Source organism: Stegostoma tigrinum, chromosome 20, assembly GCF_030684315.1.
Source record: "Stegostoma tigrinum isolate sSteTig4 chromosome 20, sSteTig4.hap1, whole genome shotgun sequence".
Lineage (NCBI taxonomy): Eukaryota > Metazoa > Chordata > Chondrichthyes > Orectolobiformes > Stegostomatidae > Stegostoma > Stegostoma tigrinum.
Window position 1 is genome coordinate 22,333,170 of NC_081373.1, and position 24,772 is coordinate 22,357,941.

At 40.3% G+C, this 24,772-nt stretch overlaps 1 protein-coding gene across 3 annotated transcripts in view; it reads right to left on the minus strand.

Annotated features, from left to right (window-relative positions):
* Positions 1-24,772, minus strand: part of trub1 (TruB pseudouridine (psi) synthase family member 1) — an 81,894-nt gene that overhangs the window by 49,450 nt on the left and 7,672 nt on the right. For all 3 annotated transcript variants that reach the window (XM_048551001.2, XM_048551000.2, XM_059653038.1), the window contains exons 2-3: positions 12,890-12,985; positions 9,655-9,710 (exon numbers count right to left, since the gene is read on the minus strand). In XM_048551001.2, the coding sequence (XP_048406958.1) occupies positions 9,655-9,710; positions 12,890-12,985 (152 nt within the window). The remainder of the gene's footprint in view (positions 1-9,654; positions 9,711-12,889; positions 12,986-24,772) is intronic.

Genomic DNA, 24,772 nt, shown 5'->3' on the forward strand with positions numbered 1-24,772 from the left:
CACTCCAAGGAATAACATGATGGTGGATTGGCATTAATATTTAGCCAATAGCCTATCTGGTCTAATGGCTTGACAATTAAGCAACATGCAAGCCATTTTATGCTCTGTACAAAACACAAATAGAAGCTATTTTAATGTCAACAACAGAACAACAAAAGACTTATGATGACTATATCAAAGAGATACTCAGAAACTGGCCAACAGCCCTAGGCATCTAAAAATTATGCATGTTACCTTTTTGTTGCATTCTGTGCTTTTGCAATGCCAACATAATTCGTGCAGCAGTTAAGTTCATTTACACTTTCCTACCAGAGATGCCATTTACTGACCCAGAGTTGCTAATCACCTTTGCACCTCCCTGTCATTACTTCAAACCCTTTTTAAACATTTTGTGGTGCTCCCAAGCATCAGTTGCACTTGTCCTCCTGGACAGCAGAGCTTGCAGATTTGGGAGGTGATGTCAAAGAGGACTTGATGAATTAATTGCAGATTTTTATGCTCGGTACACCCTGTTGCCATAGTCTGTCTGTCAATGTCAGGCGAGGCTTGAGGGCGTTGTTGCCTGTGGTTGAGGGAGTGAATGTTAAAATCCCTGTCAATCAAATAACTGTTTCCTCCTGGACAGCGTTAAGCTTAGAGAATGTTGTTAGGTACGGGTAATCGCCCAGGTAAGTAGACAGAACTCAACATTTCATTATACTTCTGATTTGTACATGTTGAAAGGTTTTATTGGAAGTCAGGAAACGAGCCACTTACCATGATTAGCTAGCCTATTTAGGTGTCTGGTCTAGTTAAGTTCCTCGTTCAACAGTTAACCCACAGGATCTTGGAGAGGGACATGCAATGATGGTATTGTCATTAATGCTAGAACTTCATCATGCAACCTAGGATGACGTTTGAGTGGAGGGCTTGGAGGTTGCAGCTATCAGTCCAAATCATCCACTGGCACATATGCCTTTGCCATCAATGAAGAACTGGATCCAGCTGGCTGCTTGAGGCCACTGAAATTCTGCCAATGAATCTGGATTAACTCGCAGATCTTTTCACTTCCTGCCTTACTATAGCTATCAAAATAGCATTGTGCAGGTGAGTTTAGCTCTCCACAATGATACTGTTTTTGGGTTCTGCAGAATGTGCCATTTTTCTCCATAAGAAGAATGCATAGCACGTGTTGGCTGCTGCATTCTCCAGAACTTGCAAGCATAATCATTCAGGATTTGTCAAATGGAGAGTACTAATGACAGGTGTCAGAAATCCAAGAATCTATGCTTAAGACTTTTTTTTTAAAAAAAAGGGAAACGGGTTGCAGTGACAAAGCCAGCATTTACCATATTTAAATACTCTTCTGCATGGGATCCAGAGGGAGCCAGCCTATTGAATACAAAGTTGGCTGGAAGGTAAGAGACAGAAGGTGGTATAGATCGTTGTTTTAGACAGGATGCCTATGACCAACCGTCTGCCACAAGGGTCGGTGCTGGGTCCACTGCTTTTTGTAACTTACATAAACGATTTGGACATAAATGATTTGGACATGAATCTAAGAGACATGGTTAATAAGTTTGCAGATGACAAAACAGGTTTAGTGGACAGGGAAGGAGGTTATCTCACAGTTCAATGGGACCAAATAGGCCAAGGAGTGACAGATGCAGTTTAATTTAGATAAATGTAAGGAGTTGTATTTTGGCAAGGCAAACCAGGGCAGGATGTACACAGTTAATGGTAGGGCCCTGAGGAGTGTTGCCAAACAAAGAGCGGTGGAGGCAGCATTTGGCACACTTCCCTTCATTGATGAGAACATTAAGCATATGAGTTGGGACATCATGTTGCAGTTGTACAGGACATTCGTGAGGCCACTTTTAGAATAGGGAGTTCAATTCTGGACACCCTTCTACAGGAAGGATTTTGTTAAAATTGAGAGGTTGCAAAAAAGACTTACAAGGATGCCACTTGGACTAGAGGGTTTGAGTTAAAGGGAGAGGCTGAATAGTCTAGGGGTAATTTCCCTGGAGCATAGAAGGCAGAGAGGGTGACCTAATACAGGTTTACAAAATCATGAGGGGCATGGATAGGGTGACTAGTCAAGATCTTTTTCCCAGGATAGGGGAGTCCAAAACAAGAAAGCATATGTTTAAGGTAGGAGGGGAAAAATTTTAAATAAAGAATGAGGGGTATCTTTTTCACACAGAGGGTGGAACCTGTCTGGAACAAGCTGTCAGAAGAAATGGAGGCGAGTATAATTTCAACATCTAAAAGGCATCTGGATGGATACATGAGTGGGAAGCGTTTAGAGGGATATGGGTCAAATGCTGGCAAATGGGACTAGGTCAGATCGGGATGTCTGATCGGCGCAGAAGGGTCTTTTTCCATGCTGATTGACTCTATGACTCCATAAGTACCAACAGTAGACAGTCTTTGGCTGGCATAAATGTTAGTTGCCACTGATCAGCTCATGCCTGGGATATTGGTCATGTTGTTGTGTTGTGCATGTGCATAGTCAGCATTATTAAAGACATAAAACAAACAAAATTGCATTATCAATGAACATCCCCACTTCTGATGGGAGGATATTTGATAAATGAATCAGCTGAAGTTGAGGTGCGCTCAGACCCCATCCTTAGAGAAATGTCTTGAGGTTGCGATGATTAGCTACCACAACCACAGGCATTTTTGTGTACGAGCATGAATCTAGCAAATGGAAAATTTTCCCTGATTTTCCTCTGTTATTATACGTGTCATTTTACGCTTATGTGTTCTATATATCTGATCACCCATCCCAACTTTTCAATACTTCTTTATTCTGCTATCATTGCAGGCTTGATAGACATGTCTGAAAATCATCCCTCAAACATCTCTGAACATTCGCAGGTAGGCTTATCGATGCATTCAATAATAGCTCATTTTGAGCACCAATCCTACTCCCACTAAAGTGATCACTCAACTCTCCTCCCCATCCCATAAGCTAGTCAATATTGTAAACTATTTTCTTTCTTCAGGTAGTGTCCTTTTTCACACCCCTCCTCAAAAAGAGGTCCCTTTATCCCTTTGTCTTGGCACTGCTGTCCCATTTCCAACCTCTCTTTGTTTGCCATGGTCCTCAATCTTCCAAATCCGCTTCCACCAATGCCATATGTCTGTAAGACCATAAGATGTAGGAGCAAAAGGCCATTCCACTCAAGTCTGCTCCACCATTCAATGGGATCATGGCTGATTGCTAATTCTCAACTCCACTTTCTTGCCTTTTCCCTTATTGAAGCTTTGCATAGACACAGCATCTACAACATTCTGCATAAAGAATTCCATAAATTCACTAACCTCTAAGAGAAATTGCCTTTCACTGGTCTTAAATTGATGACACCGTACTCTGAGATTATGACTTCTCATCCTAGACTCTCCCACATGGGAAAAGAACATCTCTGCATCTATGTTGTCACGTCCCTCAAGATACTTGTGTTTGGAAGAATGGGAAGTGACCTTATTGAAACATACAAATGAGAACAGGCCCAACTTATTCAACCAGTCCTTCTATACCTGGTATCAGTCGAGAGAACCTTCTCTGGATTGCCTCCAATGCCAGTACACCTTTCCTTAGATCAGGGGCACATAACTGTTCACAATGTTCCAACTCTGGTGTGATTATTACTTTGTACAGTTTTAACAAGTCCAGCCTATTTAATGCATTATTTAAAACAAAGGCCAGTATTCAATTTGCCTTCCGTTTACCTGAACTTGTAATCTAGTGTTTTGTGATTTATACAAGAGAACTCCCAAATGACTGTGTTGTAGCTTTCTAGAGTTTTTCTCCATGTACATCCCAATGTTTCAGTCTCTGCTCCATTATTGAAACATCTTTTCCCAAAGTCATATCAGATGTCATTTGATGTTCTTTACTTTCTGGAGCAATTCACACAGCTGACCACACCCTCATCCAATATTTTCACACTCGCCTGGTTCACCATTGGCTTGGAACCAAACAGATGTCATGAGGGAGGGGCACGAGAAGGAGGGGCATATGAGAGCAAGGGAGGATGAGAACGTGCTTAAGGGTGAGAGGGCTAGAAAAGGTACACACATAAAGCCACTCTTAGAAGCTAAGTTTCAGGATTTTGATCCTGTACAAAGGACATGATAATATAATTCCAGTTCAGGATGGAAAAAGATTTGAAGGGGAGCTTGCAGGTAGTTATGTTTTCATACATTTGCTGTCTCTGTCTTTCTAGGTAGGAGAGTTCACTTAAAAGGCTTAAATAAGCACAACTGATTTACTAACCTGGTCTATAAATAAAACTTTCATGCTCTCAGTTTGACTTCTTACTGACTGCAAGAATTCTCTTATTCTATACATCCCAATAGTTTATTTGTGTCATTAGCACCCATTAATATGTTACAGTTCTCTGTAAACTCCTTTAATTCACCTCACTTCATGATATTCTCAAATGTAAAATTTTGATCTACCATCACATTCTGCAGATGCCTTCATACCTTGTTCTTGTTCCCTCCTCAAAGTTTCTCAGTTAATTCTGCTGATTGGCAGATGAAAACACGACTCGAGTCATGGTAGATTTCACTGCTAATTTCAAAGTAGGAAATCTACCAGCTTGCTGTGAAATCCATATGAAGATCAAGACCTATGTGCATTCCATAATAGTAGTTATTTTTCTCGCCCTCTCTGCTGACACTACTGGCCTATTAGTTGCTATTTACCGAGGCTATCTTCTCTCAATGAGTTGTAAATTTCATTGTCAAAGCCAAAAGTTGCAACAAAATCTTAGCAAATACCCAGATTATTTAAGGCAGAGACTCTACCATGCTCCATTCATCTTTATTACTTTTAAGGCAGAGATGACAAGATTTTTGAGCACTAAGGGGATGAAAGATTATTGGGGGTATATAGTACCTTCCCAAGCATCTCCTGCCTGTGCATTTCTAGGTGGTTATTCACTAGGAAGGCTGCATTGATGGAGGCTTTATGACATGCAGCAGTGAATGATGTACACAGCACACACTGCTGCAAATGTGCACTGGCAGAATAGGGAATGAATGTTGAATGAATGAAACTTGGAAAACATTCCATTTTATGCCTTACTGAAGTTGAATTTAAAACACTGCAAAATTGAATGCAACGATGAAGTGGATTCACAACTGAGCATTCCTATAATCAGTGTGCAGTAAATGTGAAAAAGCATGATTTCTTTCCACAGCCCAACATAAGCATAACAAGTGGTACCGAGATTAGAACTTGTTTACAAATCATTTAGATCTAGATCAGAACGATTTTCAACATGCTATCTCATAAATTCACAACATGCCAAAAGGCAAGAATGCAATACTTGTCTCTCAGCTTTTGCTTTAACATACTGATAAAGAGATCTGGGACCTTGCGCAGATTCAATATGTTGTTTCATAAATTTAGTGAAAAAGTGAGGTGGACATTGTCCAGGGATTGAAGTTCACCTACCTTTACAGCTAATATAACAGAGAAGCTCAATGAACTTTATCGACAGTCATTCAGGGGATTTATACATTACCAGTTGGGTCAGCATTTATTGTCCATCCGTTGTTACTCTTGAGACAGTAAGCTACCTTCTTGAACCATCGCAGTTCATCTGCGAGAAACAGACCTACAATGTCAATAGAGATGGAGTTCCAGTATTTTAACCCAACAACATTGAACTAACAGTGACATATTTCCATGTCAGGACAGTGAATAGTTTGGAAGGGAAATATTGTTCCCATGTCTCTGCTGTCATTATTCTTCTCGATGGTAATGTTCATAGATTTGCAATGTGCTGTTTAAAAGGAGCCTTGATAAATTTCTGCACTGCATCTTGCAGACAGGATACACTGCTGCTACTGAGCATCGGTGATGGGAAATAAAGTGAATGTTTGCAGATGTAATGTCCAATCAAGTGAGCTGCTCTCTCCAGCATGATCAAGCTTCAAGTGATTTTGGAGCCGTACCCATCCAGGTAAGTGGGACTATTCCATCAAACTCCTGGCTTGTGCCTTGTAAATGTTGGCTTTGAGGAGTCAGGTGGTGAATTATTTGCTGCAGTGTTCCGAGTCTCTGACGTGTTCTTGTAGCCACTGTACTTACATGGCGAATTCAGTTGAGTTTCTGGTCAATGATAACTCCCAGGATTTTGATAATGGAAGATTCAGTGATGGTAATACCAAAGTCAACGAGTGTGGTTAGATCATCTATTGCTGTAAAAGGTTTTTGCCTGGCATTTGTTTGCGGTTATCCTCCACTTATCAGACCAAGCCTGGATATTATCCAGATCTCGATGCACTTGAACAAAGACCTCAATATCTGAAGAGTCACGAATTATGCTGAACATTGAACATCCCCACGTCTGAGCTTATGATGAAAGCAAGGACACTGATGAAGCAACTGAAAATGGTTGGGCCTAGGACACTACATCGAGGAACTCCTGAAGTGATGTCCAGGAGCTGAGATGACTGAACTCCAACAACCATAACCATCTTTCTATCTGCCAAGTCCAAATCCAAACAATGGAGAGTTTGCCCCCAATATCCATTGAATCCAGTTTTTCTAGGGTTCCTTAATGCCACACTTGATCAAATGCAGCCTGGATGTCAAGGGTTGTCACTCTTACTTCACCTCCGGAATTCAGCTCTTTTATGTGTGTTTGAACCAAGGCTGTAGTGAGGTCAGGAGCTGATTGACTCTGACTCTGCTGGAACCCAATTTGGGTATCAGTGAGCACGTTAATGCTGAGAAGATGCTGCTTGACAGCACTGTTGATAACACCTTTCATCACTTTACTGATGATACAGAGTAAGTGGAGGTGATGGTAACTGGCTGGGTTGGATTTGCCCTGTTTTCTGTGCACAGGCTATATCTGGGCAATTTGCCACATTGTCGGGTCTAGACCCGTGTTGTAACTGTACTGGAAAAGTCAGCCAGGGGAGTTGCAAGTTCTGGAGCACAAGTCTTCAGTACTATAGCTGGAATGTTGTCAGTAATTTCTGCAGTATCCAGGTGACTCCAACTAGTTCTTGAAATGGAGTGAATTGAACTTGCTGAAGACTGCCATCGGTGATGCTGGGAGCCACCAGGGGAGACCAATATGGATCATCCACTCGGCACGTGTCGTTGAAGATTGTGGCAAATGCTTCAGTATCTTTTCTTGTACTGACATGCTGGACTTTTCATTTTGAAAATAGGGATATGTGCGGATCCTCCTCCAGTGAATCATTTATCTGTCCACATCATTCACAGTTGGATGAAGAGCTTAGATCTGATCCATTGGTTGTGGGATTGCTAAGCTCTATCAATTGCTGCATATGCTATCTGGCACGCAAGTAATCCCATTTGATTGCTTCACCAGGTTGACACTTCATTTTTAGGTATGCCTGATACTGCATGCCATACTGCACTCTCCATTTAACCAAGGTTGATCCCCTGGCTTGATGGTAGTGGTTGATTGGGATATGCCAGGCTGTAAGATTGCAGGTTGTGTTGGAGTACAATTCTGCTGCTGTTAGCCCACAACACCTCATGGATGCCTAGTCTTCAGTTGCTACATCTGTTTGAACTCTGTCCCATTTAACCACAGCCATAGTGCCACACAGCACACCAGAAGGTATTCTCAGTGTGAAGGCTGGACTTCGTCGCCCCAAGAACTGTGCAGTGGTCACTCCTACCAACTATGTCATGGATAGATGCATCTGCAGCCAGCAGATTGGTAAGGAGGAGAGCAAATATGCTTTCTCCTCTTGTTGGTTTCCTCACCTGCAGACCCAGTCTCACAGCTATGTCCTTTAGGACTTGACCAACTCAATCAGTAGTGCTACTGCTGACCCACTCTTGGCAACAAACATTGAAATCTCCCATGCAGAGTATTTTTTGTGCTCTTGCCACCTTGGTACTTCCTTCAGATTTTGTTCAACAAGGAGCAGTACTGATTCAGCTGCCAACAGAAGATGGCACATGGTAAATCAGCAAGATTTTTCCTTGCCCATGGTTTAACCTGAAGCCACGAGATCTGAAGTCAATGTTGAGATCTCCCAGAGCAACTCCTTCCTAACTCTATACTACAGTGCTGCAACCTCTGTTGGATCTATCCTGCTAGTGAGACAAGATATATCCAAGGATAGAGTCAATGGCATTTAAGACATAATCATATGCACTGAATCATATTTACAAACAATGTCAGGCTGTTACTTGACTAGTCTTTGAGAGTGCTCTCCCAGATTTGGCACTAGCCCTCAGATGTTACGAATGGTAGTCGATGACCTAATGGTATTATCGCTGGACTGATAATCCAGAGACCGACAACATTCTAAGGACCCACTCCACTATCCCACCGTGGCAAATGGTAGAATTGGAATTCAACAAATATCTGGAATTAAGCATCTAATGATGACCATGAATCCATTGTTGATTGTCAGAAAAATCCATCTGGTTCACTAATGTCCTTTAGGGAAGGAAACCTCTATCCTCACCTGGTCTGGCCTACATGTGACTCCAGATCTACAGCAATGTGGTTGACTCTGAACGACCCTATAGGCAATTAGAGATGGACAATAAATGCTGCCTAGCCAGCAATGCCCCTCAACCTGTGAATGAATAACAAGAAAAAGACTTGGCAGGATTAGCAGCACTGTTTTTGTTGTTGCCTTTTCCAGTACCTCCGGTCGATGCCAGGTAGCCTATGTGTTTTTCTGGAGAAGGGTCTTGACCCAAAACATCAAACTTTCTTGCTCCTCTGATGCTGCTTGGCCTGCTGTGTTCATCCAGCTTCACACGATGTTATCTTAGCCTGTGTGTTTTCGTTTCTTTGTTGAGATTTTGTAGCAATTGATATGGCTAACTAGGCTATTTTAAGAGGGCAGCTGTAGAGTCAGGCACACTGCTGTGGTCTGGAGTCACACACAGGTTAGACCAGGTGAAGATGGCAGATGTCCTTCCCTGAAGAACATTAGTGAGTCAGATTGGTTTTCTGACAATAGTTTCATGGTCAACAGTCGATTCTTAATTCCAGAACTTTTTTTTGTGGAATTGAAATTCCACCATCTACTGCGGTGGAATTCAAACTAGAGCCCCCAGGACATCAGCTAAATGTCTGGATTATTAATCTAACATTAATACCACGAGGCCATTACCTCCCCATTTTCTGGCACCTTAGTCAACATCAGATTTGTCAACTTCATTCCTTTTTCGAGAATCTTTTGGTGACTGATATAACTGAGTGGTTTGTTCAGCCATTTCAAAGGCCGTTATGATTTAATCATGTTGGAGTCACTCATCTGACCAGGTAAGGACAACAGTTTTCTTTCTCCAAACACAATAAATGAACCAGATGGTGTTTTATGACAATACAAGTTCTACCATTTGCCATATCTCCAGATCATTATTGGAGTCTCTGGATTAGGAGTCTAACAGTACCAATATGCATTCTTCTCACCTATTTATTAACCACAGTTTAACCGAGTGATGAATATTAGCAAAACAATTTGCAAAATGTCAGCAATATTAACATATATATAGTTTATACTTTCATTGAAACAGGTTAAATGAGCTTCTCAAATTTTACATTTCTCAGAACATTTTACAGTGAATTAAATACTGAAGCCATGAATTTAGTGAAATCAGAGACAAATCGTATTCACATTAACAGTTACATTTACCTTGGAGCAGGACAACATTCCACCAAGCATTTTGGTCCCTTTGCCAATGCCAACCACTAAAGTAAAATAACAAAGGAAAACAGTTTTTTTTTAACCTGTAGCAAGAGAAAGATGTGCAGCAAATCAGAAATGTAAACAAAGATTAAGGGCATTGTGCAGCACATTGGTCGGGAAATAGGTCTTAGGACTATGATGCAAAATAAATCTATGAAACAATCAACACAGTGCTCAATTGTTGTTAACAGAAAGATAAACTTCAAATAGATTGTATTACTGCACAACTCAATTCTGGGCTAAAAACTAAAAGAACTGCTGGTGCCGGAAATCTGAAAACAAAAATAGCAATTGCTAGAAAATCTCAGGAGGTCTGACCAGAATTCTGAAGAAGGAATACTGGACTCAAAACATTAACTCTGATTTCACTCCACATATGCTGCCAGACCTGCTGGCAGTTTCCAACAATTTCTATTTTGTTTTAATTCTGTACAACTCTTGCTGCAATCACAGGAAAAATATTATTGCTTTTAACCAAGTAAGGAAGCATGTCATAGAGGACATTCTGGTATCTGTACTTTAAATGCAGAGGTAAAATACAAAGTATGATATTTGAGCTCGAGCCTTTAAGAAAGAAGGTGCGGGAACTGACAGCAGCTTGACAAGGATGATCTGGAATTTGGGATTCAAACTAATATTCTCTTTCACCTGCTCATGAATGCAGTCATTAAGAAGGTGGCAGGCAGAGAATGAAGAACACGCTACAGAAACATTCCTTTCCAGGTGCGCATGTGTGTTATTTAGTCTTTCTTTATTCATTCACGGGATGAGGGTATTGCTGGCTAGGCAGCATTTAATGCCCATCCCTAACTGCCCAGAGGATAATCTTAGAGAATGTTCAATACAATATCCCAGTTCAGCAAAGTCAACAGAAGTTTAAGGGAACATTGATAGGGCAAATAAAAAGCATTGCAGAATTTAAATTTATTATTTTAAAAAAGATTCTTATGTTAATATAGGCCAGGTATCTGAACACTCAAAACTAAGAAAAAAGTACAATTATGACTGTGTGTCATGGTTGTCAATGTGTGGAGCCACAGGAGATGGGGGAGGTCTTTATTGAATATTTCTTCTCAGAATCATGGATGCCAAGGAAATAAGGGAAGCAAGTGGGGACATTTTGAACCACGTACATATTACCAGAGAGGTGTTTGCAGCCTTAATGCACTTTAAGGTGGATAAATCCCCTGGGCTTGAACAATTCCATCCTCGGACATTGTGGGAGGCTAGGGAGGAAATTGCAGAGGTCCTGGCAGAGATTTTTGCTTCATCTTTAACCACGGAAGTAGTTTGGAAAGACTGGAAAGTGGCTAATGTTGTTCCATTGTTTAAGCAAAGACAAGCCAGGGAACCACAGGCCAGCGAGCTTGACATTAGTGTTAGAGAGGTTATCGGAGAGGACACTGAGGGACAGGATCAACCAAAATTTGGATAGTCAAGAGAGAATTAGGGATAGTCAGCATGGATGTGTGTACGGGAAGTCACGCCTGGCAAATCTTTTAGGGTTTTGCCAAGACGTAACCAACAGGATAAATGAGAGTAGGGCAGTGGATGCTGTCTATATGGAGGTTAGTAAGGCCTGTGACAAGGTTTTTGCTAGTCATGAAGGTTAGGTCACGTGAGATCCAGGGAAAGCTAGCTAATTAGATTCAAAATTGGCTTGACCGTAGGAAGCAGAGGGTGATGCTTGAAATTTGTTTCTCAGACTGGAGACCTGTGACTACTGGTGTGCCACAGGGGTCGATGCTGGGACCTTGGCTATTTGTTATTTATATAAATGATCAGGATGTGAATGTACAAGGCATGATTAGTAAGTTTGCGAATTATACAAAATTAGGAGGTATCATTGATAGTGAGGAAGGTTATTAAAATTATAGGAGGGGTCTTGATCAGATGGGGAAGTGGGCTAAGAATTGGCAAATGCAATTTAATACAGTTAAGTGTGAGGTGTTGCACTTTGTAAAGTCAAACCAGGGTAGGATTAAAACAGTAAATGGTAAAGTCCTGAGGAGTCCTAAGAGTACAAGTACATAGTTTGTTGAAAACGGCATCACAGGTAGGCAGGGTGGTGATGAAGGCATTAAGTTTGCTGGCCTTCATTGGTCGAGGCATGGAGTACAGGAGTTGGGATGTTATGTTACACTTGTATAAGTCACTAGTGAGGCAGCACTTGGGAGTGTACAGTTTTCATCACCCTGCTATACGAAAAGCAATTAAAACTAGGAAGTGTGCAAAGAAGATTCATGAGGATATTGCCAGTGCTAGTATGCCCGAGTTATAGGGAGAGGATGGCCAGGATAGAATTTTATTCCTTGGAACATAGGAGAATGAGGGGTGACCTTATTGAGGTGTATAAAATCATGAAGGGCATAGAAAGGATGAATGCATATGGTCTTTTTTCCCCAGGGATGGGGAGTTGAAAACGAGAGGGCAAAAGGTTTAAGATGAGGCAGCAAAAACGTAAGAAGGATCTGAGGGGCAACTTCTTCATGCAGAGGGTGGTACAAATATGGAATGGGCTACCACAAAGTGGTTGAAGTGGGTACAATAACAACATTTAAAAAACATTTGGATAAGTACACCGATGGGAAGGGTAAACCCATGAGAGACACGGACTAATTGTGGGCCAAAGGGCCTCTTCCATGCTGTATTACTCTATGACTAAATCAAGGAAGCTGGAGACTAGATGAATAGTTTCTCTGGATTTCAGGTGAAATATACTATCACTCCAGCTGATTCAGAATCAGTGAGACCAGCAGCACACAACTATTCTGACTATAGGTTAGGAATAGGGTTAGGGTAATCCTAAAACAAACAGTGCTCTTGTTCATTTCACCCAATGTTCAAAAGGCTTTCCCAGTACCTCACTGCTAAATTAGTGATCAGCTTCAGCTGCCTTTTGTTTCCCAAGATCTATTAGCATTGTAAAATCTCTCACCAATGCCATATAAAGTTGCAGCCCAAATTAGAATGCTGACAGAAAACATGCCCATGGCCTGCAAATTACTTTAATCCCTCATTTGCAATGTATGCCTTCTAGTATGCAAAGTCTATATTTTAACATACGTAAGGAATAAGACATTGAAGAGTTACAAAAGCATCCAATAAAAAATCAATATAAAATGCTCTTCAGCCATTGCTACAAAGTACCTATAGCTTTCAATCTCCGCCTCCTTCTTACCAAGCACTCCTGATGCTGCACTGTCCAGGGTTCCTCCGTGTCCCAACTTCAGAACCTGTTTTTTTCTTTTCATTGGATGTTGCTTGATGCCAGCCTCTGTTTGAGCAACACAATTCAAATGTCAGACTACATATCGACAGTTCTACAAAAAATAAATTCAAATGTCGCAAAATATCTGAACAAGTGTTTGATTCTACTTTTTGGCTAAAATTTAAATGGTACTACCAAACAGCACTGTCACATGGACTGCAAAATTTGAGATCGTCTACCATCATCTTGTTGACTATGCCAAATTTTGGAGAATGGGCACTGAAAAAGAGACGTCATGACGATGTGTAGTGTACGTATTTTAAATTCAGTTCAGGGTTGAAATAGCAAGTGAAATTTCATATGATCTAGTTTGGCTTAGAAAAAATTAGAGGAATGCTTTCCATCACATATGGCTTTGTCACTAGTTTAGTAGTGAGGTACTCTGAATGCCTTTCATAATATTAGGTTTAAATAAACAACAGCATTGTTTGTTTTCGGATTACCCTAACCCTATTCCTAACCCAATGGCAGAATAATCATGTGCTGCTGGCCTCAGTAACTCAGAATCCACTGAACAGATCACAGTCTGGAAATAGATGAGTTCTCTCTAACTTCCTTACTTGGTCAATAACTATTTAGACATTCATCACCATATCTGGCTCTTAAGAATTAGGAATTCTCATCTCTTGGCCATCACATTGGAGAGACAAAGTAATTTCCAATTTCTTTTCTCCATGAACAAGTGTCTTTTCCTTGTCCCCACTCACACTCACACTCACACTCACCAAGCATGAAGAGTTCCTAGGCTTCCAAATCACCAAGACTCATAACACCTGTGCCGCATCCCACCATTTTCTGTCCTTGCACAGCAAAGCTAACTTGGTCAAAAATCCCTCTAACTTAGCACTGAATCAACATCTTTCTGCACGTTCTTTGCTACCTTCTCCAATGCCCCTTTAAAATCGAATTCATCTTTGATCTCAAGTGACTGAACAGATAGTAGTGGTCCACTTTGAGTCTAGTGATCATAACCCTCTTTGTTTTAAAACAGTTCTGGAAAGAGTTAAGCCTTCCATAAAAATTAAAGATTTTAGTTGGAATAAGGCAAATTGTAATGATATGCAACAAGAACTTTTAAAAACTAACTGGAGTAAACTGTTCACAGATAAAAGGCCATCTGATAAGTGGGAGGCTTTCGAAAGTGTTATAATGAGAGTTCAGAGTCATTACATTCCTGTTAGAATGGACGATAAGGCTGGTAGGATTGTAAATGATGGGTGAAAAAGATAGAGATTCTTGTCAAGAATAAAGGTAATCACATGTTAGATATAAACAAATGGGTTCAAATGAACCTCTTGAAGAGAATAGGGGCATTCTTAAGAGGGAGCTCAGGAAGGAAAAGAGAGGATATGAGATAGCCTTGGCAAATAAGATTAAGGTTCATCCAAAGAAATTCTACATGTATATTAAAAGCGAGAGCAACTAGACAGCCAATATGGCCCCTTAAAGATAAAAGGGGTCATCTTTGTGTTGGACCTCAAAGACGGGAGAGATATTAAATGAACATTTCGCATTAGGTTTTAGTGTAGAGAAAGAATTGGAGGCTAGAGAACTCAGAAATGAATACTGATCTTTTGAAAACAGTTCACATTACAGAAGCATAAGTGCTGGAGGTTTTAGTAAATGTAATGTTGGATAAATCTCCGGAATATGATCTATTTATCCCATGACTTTGTGGGAAGTTAGGGGAGAAAAAAACTGCAGGGTCCCTTACAGAAATAAAAACTGAAATAACTGCAGATGCTATAAATCAGGAACACAAACAGAAGTTGCTGAAAAAGTTCAGCAGGTCTGGCAGCATCTGCAAAGGAAAGAAAAAGTTAACGTTTCAGATTCACAGACCCTTCTTCCCATGCAGAAATAGTCGTATCATCTATAAATACAGGTAAGGTGCATGACTGGAGAGTGACTAATGTTGTCGCTTTGTTTAAGAAGGGACGTAAGAAGAAGCCCAGGTACTGTAGACCTGTGAGTCTGAGGTGGTGCTTAAGTTGTTGGAAGTGATTAGGTTTCATATGCATTTGGAGGGGCAAAGAATGATTAAGGATAGGTTTCTTTTCGTGATGGAAATTGTCTCTCACAAACTGGATTCAGTTTTTTGAGGAAGTAACCAAGAAGATTGATGAGGGCAGTGCAATAGCCATGGTTTGCTCAGACTTTAGTAAAGCCTTTGACAAGGTTGCACATGGTACACTAATTAGTAAAGTTAGATCATGTGGGATTCAGTGCAAGTTTGCCAATTGAATGCAAAATTGGCTTACCGCCAGGAGACAATGACGATGGAGGGCTGGTTTTTGGACTGGAGGCCTTTGACCAGCAGTGTTCCACAGAGATCAGTATTGGATCCACTTTTGTCTGTCACTTATGGCAATGATTTAGATGAGAATTTAGCAGGCATGGTTAGTAAGTCTGCAGATGACATCAAATTTGCTGATACAGTGAACACTAAAGAAGGCTAAGACTACAAAGAGATCTTAATCAATTGGGTCGATGGGCTAATGGCAATGGGTAAATGGAGTTTTAACTTGGATAAATGCAAGGCATTTAGGTGAAACAAACAAAGACAATACTTCTACAATTAAAACTAGGGCCTTGGATAGTGTTGCAAAACATTGAGACATAGGGTTCAGGTACATAATTCTTTGAAGTTTGCATCACATATTGTTAGGGTGGTTAAGGTGTTTAGCATGCTTACCATCATGGCCCAGACCTTTTGAGTACAGGAGTTGGTGTGTTATGTTGAGGGTGTATGGATGTTGATGAGACCTCTTCTGGAGTATTGTTCCAGTTCTGTGCTCCCTCTTTACATAAACGATGAAGAAGGTTCAGAATAAATTTGCTAGGATTTTGTCAGGAATAGTGGGTTTGAGTTATCAGGAGAGGCTGGATAGGATGGGACTTTTTTCTCACTGGAACAGAGAGGAGGTTGAGAGGTGACCTTAAAGAAGTTTATAAAATAATGAAGGGTATAGATAAGGTGAATGGCAAGCATCTCTTCCCTCGGACGTGGGATTTCAAGACTATGGGACATACTTTTAAAGTGAGAAGAGACATTTAAAAAAGACATAAGGGGCAACTATTTTACACACACAGTGATTCGTGTGTGAAATCAACTGCAGGAGGAAGTGGTGGATGCAGGTACATTTACAACACTTAAAAGACATTTGGCTAAGTACATGAATAAGAAACGTCTAGAGGGATGTGGGCCAAGTGCAGGCAGGTGGGACTACTTTAAGTGTATTTATTATTGTATGGACTGGTTGGACCAAAGATTCTGTTTTTGCATGTCTATGACTCAGCAACTCTTCCTAGTCAACTTGCCAAATGGATATCTTGTAACTGTTGACATTCCTTTTCTTTTCCAAATCCAAATCACCATCTCCAGACTCCCTCTAGCCTTTTGTCTACTGCCCATTTCCAATCTCCTTTTCCTCTCAAGTAGACTAAGTAAGTTTCTTACTTCATCAGTTCATGCCCCCTTCCCTGCAACTCCAAAGCTTGACCAAAGTTATGAGTGATATCAGTGATTGCCCATTTCCAATTGAGAAGTTGGTGAGTTATCCTCTTGAACTTCAGCCACTCATGGGTTGAAGTATATCCACAGTGCTATTAGCGAAGGAACTCCAGAATTTTGACCTAGCAACAAATGAAGGACAGTGATATATTCCAAAATTGGGATGTTGAGAGATATGGGTGATGGTGTTTCCATGCATCTGCTGTCCTTGTTCTTCCCAATGGTAAGAGGTGCCATTGAAAGGTCCTCAAGGAATTGCTACAGTCCATTTTGAGCATCACATACTCCACTATCACAATGCACCAGTACTGAAATGAGTCAATATTGAACTTCGTAAATGGGGTGTCAACAAGTGGGCTTTGTTCCAGATGGTATAAATCTTTAAGTGAGTGTTATCGGAGTCACATTGAACGTGGCAAATTAGTGCACATTCCATCACACTCCTGACTTGTGCCTTGTGGTTGATGGGCAGCCTTTGGGGAGACCAGTTACTTACTGTAGAATTCCCAGTTTTGCTTGTAGCCACTGTATTTGTTGCTAATTCAGAACTGCTGATTAACGGTAAACCCCAGAATGTTAATAATAGTGGAATCAGAGGTGATAATGCCATTATACATCAAAGAATCTTTATTCTTTATTCATTCATGGGATGAGGGCTTCATTGACCAGGCAGCATTTATTGCCCATTCCTAACAGCAGTTGAGAGTCAAACATATTGCTGTGGGTGTGGAGTCACATGGAGGCCAGAAAAAGTAAGGATGGCAGATTCCTTCCTTAAAGGACATTAGTGAACTAGATGGGTTTTTCCTAACAATCAACAATGGATTCATGGTCATCATTTAGACTCTTAATTCCAGATATTTTATTTGATTCAATTTCCACCATCTGCCATGGCAGGAATCAAACCCACATCCCCAGAAATTTATCTGGGTGTCTGGATTAACAGTCCAGTGATAATACCACTAAGTCGTTGCCTTCCTTGGTTTGATGATTGAAGATGATTATTGCATGGCACAAATGTTACCTGTCACTTCTCAGTCTAAACGTAAATATTATCCAGGTTTTGTAACATGCAAGCACACATTCCTTCACTATTTCACCCATTATAAATGGGACTGCATTCTATCGAATTATTCATGAACGTTGCAATATAGAACATTACAGTACAGGCCCTTCGGCCCTCGATGTTGTGCCAACCTGTCATACCGATCTAAAGCCCATCTAACCTATACTATTCCATGTACATCCATATGCTTATCCAATGACAACTTAAATGTCCCTAAAGTTGGCGAATCTACTACCATTGCAGGCAAAGCGTTCCATTCCCTTACTACTCTCTGAGTAAAGAAACCACCTCTGACAGCTGTCCTATATCTTTCACCCCTCAATTTAAAGCTATGCCCCCTCGTGCTCGCCGTCACCATCCTAGGAAAAAGGCTCTCCCTAGCCACCCTATCTAACCCTCTGATTATTTTATATGTTTCAATTAAGTCACCTCTCAACCTTCTTCTCTCTAATGAAAACAGCCTCAAGTCCCTCAGCCTTTCCTCGTAAGGCTGTCCCTCCATACCAGGCAACATCCTAGTAAATCTTCTCTGCACCTTTTCCAAAGCTTCCACATCCTTCTTATAATGCGGTGACCAGAACTGTACGCAATACTCCAACTGCAGCCGCACCAGAATTTTGTACAGCTGCAGCATAACCTCTTGGTTCCGGAACTCAATCCCTCTATTAATAAAAGCTAAAACACTGTCTGCTGCCTTAACAGCCCTGTCAACCTGGGTGGCAACTTTCAAGGATCTGTGTACATGGACACCGAGATCTCTCTGCTCATCTACATTACCAAGAATCTTACCATTAGCCGAGTACTTTGCCTTCCGATTACTCCTACCAAAGTGCATCACATCAGACTTGTCTGCATTAAACTCCATTTGCCACCTCTCAGCCCAGATCTGCAGCTTATCTATGAGACTTTATGTTGCAGAGAAGGCTTATTGAAGTAGCTGAAGTTGTTGGGCATGGAACAGCACTAAGAAACTGCCGCATCAAGATTTTGGGGTCAAGATGATGCAGTTGTTAGAACTCAGTCTTCTTTTAAGCTTCCCTCACTTGCTTCCAATTTTACACTTGCTTCCACTTTTGCCTAAACATAACCAGAACATTGCAGTAATGGTTTTTGTTCCTGCTTTTTCACCATTAGGTCCAGAATCCTCCAAAAAGGGTACTATTGCTCCTCAGCAACATAATCTGAAGTCACGGAGTCAGGCTCCAACCTAATTCTACACCAGTTCTTACCATCTGTCCTAAAAATCCAAATCTTAAAACTAAGATTTTAGTCACCAAATCTCACTCCTTTTAGCATCCAATTCAGTCTGATTACAATTCTGTAAAACTTCTCTGAATACTTTTGCTTTAAAAGTCAAATGCAAGTCATTGTTTCCAATTAAGCAATATATTAACCCATTAATGAATGGGTGGAGTCACAAGCACAGTATGGTACAGTGGTAGCACTCCTACTTCCAGGCAAGATCCAGAAACAAGTCCCAGCTGCCATGTATGGATGGTTGTCATAACATACACAAACATTTAAAATAATTATAAATTATTATTAAAATTGGATGATTAAAATTGAGCTTTGGAAAATCCCATTTGATTACTAAAATTTTCTAATCACAATTATTTGCTTTCTCCAAGACAAAACTGGATGCAATTATCAAGTCAAGAAACTGAATATATAGCTTACTTTTTGTAACCATTATAAAGCAGAGATGGATGGCCAATATTAGAGCTAAAAGGTAATCTTACATTATACACGTGGTGCACTCCACACTGAATGTGGTGCACAATCTGACTGCTAACTGACAAGTCTATTCATCAATCATTGGCTATCATTTGTTTCTCCAAATGCCACAATGGCCCTATTGTTTATAAATGCAGGTCTCTGGGCTGATCAGGTAATATGCCTACTTCAAACTCAGAAACTTCAGGTTTGGGTCCTGGACTTGACAGCCACAGAACATGCATTCATAACAGAGCTGAACAAGCTAATTTTCAACCTGCCAGTGCAGGTGGTAAAAGCAGAAGAATCTACTGTCAGTTAGAATTATGTGGCAGCTACAGTGCAACAGACTACCCATGTTAGAAACAAAAATGCACACAAGCTATATTCCTCTTTGTTTCAAGGGATTGTTGATTGTAGTCCTCAGTAAATACAACATTTTTGATGATGTAGAGATGTACAGCACAGAAACAGACCCTTTGGTCCAACTAATCCATGCTAGCCAGAAATCTGAAATAAATCTAATCCCATTTGCAGCATTTGGCCCATATCCCCCTCAACCCTCCCTATTCATATATCCATCCAGATGCCTTTTAAATGTTGTCATTGTACCAGCCACCACCATTTCCTCTGGCCACTCATTCCATACACGCATTACCCTCTGCGTGAAAAAGGTGCATCCTAGATTTCTTTTAAATCATTCCCTTCTCACCTGAAACCTATGCCCTCTAGTTTTGGACTCCCCTGCCCTGGAGAGAAGACGTTGCCTATTTACCCTGTCCACATCCCTCATGATTTTATAAACCTCTATAAGGTCACCCCTCAGCCTCTCACACTTGAGGGAAAACAGCCCCAGTCTATTAAGCCTGTTCCTATAGTTCAATCTCTCCAACCCTGGCAGCATCCTTGTAAATCTTTTCGGAATCCTTTCAACTTTCAAAACATCCTCCCTATAGCAGAAAGACCAGAATTGCATGCAATACTCAAAGTGGCCAAACCAACGGCCTGCACAGCAGCAACGTGACCTCCTGACTCCTATACTCATTGCACTGAGCAATAAAGACTAGCACACCAAATGCCTTCTTCACTACTCTACTACCTGCAACTCCACTTTCAAGGATCTTGGGACCTACACTCCAAGATCTCTTTGCTCAGCGACACTACAAAACAAAAAAATGATGCCAAATACATACTCAAGACCTCTGTTTAAGTAATACACTGATGAACAGCTTCTTTTCAACTCGTGACCTAGATACTATTTGTATCATCTAAAGAACTTACACAAATACTTCACTCCAAGTTGGGTGTACCAGAAAAAGTCAGATTATAAAAAAAATGGAACAACCTTTCCAATATTGAAGTATTAAGGTTTAATGTTGATCATCTGCATTTAATAGGAACAGTCATTGCACTTCCAGGCCAAGGTGTGACTTTGCTTTGAAATCTATTAATCAGAGAATGTGTTCTTGCAATGATAAACTAACAACTGCTTCTCATTCAAGATAACAAAGTGTGGAGCTGAATGAATACAGCAGGCCAAGCAGTATCTTAAAGAGCACAAGGTCAGCTTTTGTGCTCTTAAGATGCTGCTGGGCCTGCTGCGTTCATCCAGCTCCACACTTTGTTATCTCGGATTCTCCAGCATCTGCAGTTCCCATTATTGCTGCTTTTCATTCGCTCTGGATTCCAATTCTTTTGACACTATATTAGCTATACAACTGCAAATAAGCCAATGAGAGTGTACTAGAGCCAAGTTTGATCTCATTTGGCTGATGTGCAGATCATGCACTTGCACAAAATACAGACATTGCAAGCCTTTCAATCCTTTTCAGTGCAATCAATACAGGAAACGGATAGCTCCCCTCTCATATTTTCAAACTGGAAACTGAATGAATTTCACCTTCATTAGTTGAACAAATCAAATGTCATTCATTCCATGATGCTCAACTTGACATCTTTCCTAAATTGTGCTTTCCCCAGTTACGCCTCCTTTATCCCAATGCTTTGGCTTACTTCAAATCTGCTGGACTTAAATTTTCCTGTGCTAAATAACATCTCGTACTCCTTATAGGCTCCTCTTCCTCACATTCATCCAAGCAAAGAAGGTCCACTTCTCCAACCATTTCCACAAAACAAATCATTTACAGCAGGCAGAACATCTAACAGGATGCTGCTGCCATACCAAAATGACATCCTGCCTGTCACTGGGCTTCAGATCGGTATGACAGGTCGACACAACATCGAGGGCCGAAGGGCCTGTACTGTGCTGTAATGTTCTATGTTCTATGAGTAAGGTTATGGGAATCCCAATGCTGTTGAGAAGCTAGTTAAGTACAGCATGTCACACATCCCAACATGTTGGACTACATCAAACAATGCATTTCTTTGACTGTCTCCAGAAGGCAGTGTGCAAACAGGTTCAAAAAACTTAGAACATAACATCGAACATTAGATAAATTCTGTTATTGGACAACATTGCCTAATTAATCCTGGCTGCACCAAGGAGCACACCAGAAACCAATTTAAGATCATCAGTTGGGCTCACTATGTGATTCATTTGTCTTGTGATGATACTTTGGCTTTAAGGGGAGTATTTGTCTTTTCTTTTGACAAGAGCAGGTGTACCAAAGCAACGGAAGTAAACACTTTGTGAGGCCTTGGGTTTTCTTTTACTAAGTTGGAACACTAGAAGCAGCCGGAATGGGTGTGGTCAAGCTCTCTCGGAACCTGGATTTTGAGTTTTAGCTTTCAGCTATTGCTGTTGGGGATGAGAAGAATTAGAAGCTATTTTTCCCCAACCCCACTTAGTTACAGCCAAAAGCCAGGGTTCTCTTCTTGCTATTGGAGTTGCATGTGAAACAATCTGTATTCTGACTTTGCCTTTTACCGAGAGTGCATCTGTGGGATGTTCCAATATAGGAACAGTTAATTAGTAATGGTAACTATTATGCTGTTAAGTTTCCCAATAGAATTAAGTTATTCAATTCCTCTTTATTTATATGTTAACTATAGTAGATGAATAAAACGTGTTTTGCTTTAAATCCAGAAGACTGACCAATCAAATTGGATCTGGAATGTAAAACCTTACATTTACATTTACAATAAGAAAAAGTGAGGATCTAGACTACCTTCTGAATAATTTGAGGGGAGTTTTCTGATCCCTAACAGTATGTGATAACAATCACATTTACAAATAGGAACCTGTTCTTTGCAGCTCTTCAAATAAAAATGGGCTCAGGAAATAAGTAATACTTGGTGCATTCGCCATGGCAACATCCTAGTCATTGTTGACTTGCTGGTTTGAATTTCATCAGTTAATTCAGATTGACTAATAACAATTGACAGCACCCTACCTTCATGCTGTATATATCACTGTTCCTTTCTAAAGTTAGCTTCCTTGTGTTTCAGTCAAGAGTGCAACATGAATAGTTTCAATTATGTCTCTTTTTCACAACGTTTAATAAAACTTGCACTTACATAATACTTTTTGCAATCTCCTAAAGCATTTCACACCTGACAAACTGACATAACACACGTAGCTACCTTTTGGAACATAGCAAGGTCCAACAAGTAGCAGAGCTACCATGACTGGATAATCTTTCAGTCATAATATTTGAACTGTATCATTAAAACAGATGATCTAGTGATATAGTTAGCTGCATGTGAAATGATGCTGTACACAAACTAAGTGCCATGGTTTCTGATATAACAATAATGACAACACTTGAAACAAAACTGCATTGACTATGAAACATTTTATGCCCCATAAATGCAAATTATTTTCATTCTCATCTTTTCAAATGCCTCCCTAGCCCTGTCCTTACATCTCTGATCTTGGGAAATTGCAGGATTCCATTATTAAGTCGGTTGTAATGAGACATTTAGAAAATCACTATACAAAATAGACAATGTCAACATAGCTTCATTAAAGGAAAATTACATTGAATAAAATCAGAGTTCTATAAGGAAGTAACAAGCAGACACAAGACTGTTTCCTGTTAGCTGGACAGAGTCTGGATAAATTGATCATTTTCAATTTGGCAAATTGTAACTATTGAAGTGCCACCAGAATCAGCACTGAGGCCTTAAATAGTTGTGTCGTCTGTGTAATTGATTTAGATGAAGATGCAAAGTGCACCATCTGATATTTGCTGATGATTCAATGATAGTTAGGAAAGTAAGCTGTGAGGACGACACAGAGCATGGAAAGGGATATAGGTAGATTAATGAATAGATAAAGTTTTACAGTTAAGAGTTTCCTATGAAGAAAGGTGAAATTGTTCACTTTGGTGGAAAGAATAGAAAACAATATTATTTAAATGGAGACCACACAAAACTGTAGTACAGTTGGATCTGGCTATCCTTTGAGATATATCTCAATATCACAAAACATTGGTATGAAAGCATAACAAATAATTAGCAAGGCAAATAGAATGTTGACTTTAATTGCAGAAGATGGAATTTAAAGGCAGGAAGTCCTACAATGTAGCTTGTATAAGGCATTGCTGAGACCATACCTACTGCACTGTATGCAGTTTTGCTCTTCTTACCGAAAGGAGGGAGTCCAGAGAAGGTTCACTAGGTTGTATCCTAGAATGTCTGAACGAAAAGGTTGAGCAGATTGGTCCTATACATATTAGCATTAAAAGGATTGAGAGGTGATATGAATGAAAAAAACGATTTTGAGTGCATTTGACAAGGTAGGTGCTGATGCTTCCCTTTGTAAAAGAATCTAAAACTAGAATGCAGAGTTTCAAAATAAGGAGTTTCTGATTGAAAATTGGGATAAAGAGAAATTTCTTCTTTCAGATCTTTGGCATGTTCTTGCCCAGAAAGCAGGAGAGGCTGTGTCATGGAATATATTCAAGACTGAGTTAGACAGATTTTTCATCTGCAGGGAAGTCAGGAGTTATAGCGCAGGCAGGAAGAGAAGGTTCAGGTCATTATCAGATCATTATACAGCATGGAAACAGACCCTTCAATTCAACTATTCTATGCCAACCATGTTCCCAAAGTAAACTATTCCCACTTGCCTGTATTTGGCTCGTATCCCTCCAAATGTTTCCTTTTCGTGTACTTATCCAAATGTCTTTCAAACATTCTAAGTCTACCACTTCCTCCCTCAGTTCATTCCACACAACAATGACTCTGTAAAAATACTGCCCCTCATGTTTTTTTTTAATCTTTCTCCTCTCACCTTAAAAATATGTCCCCTAGTTTTGAAACCCCACTTTAGGGAAATGACTTTTGCTATTCTGTGCTCCAATGATTTGACAAACTCTAAAGGTCACCCCTCAACCTCCTTCACTTCAGTGAGGAAAGTTCCAACCAATGTAGGCTATTTTTAACAACTCATACCCACAATTCCTGACAACATTCTGGTAAATCTTTTCTGAACCCCCTGCAGTTTAATAATATCCTTCCTACAACAGGCAAACAGAAACAGACACACTACTCCTGAAGTGGCCTCACCAACATCCTATACAACCTCAGCATTACA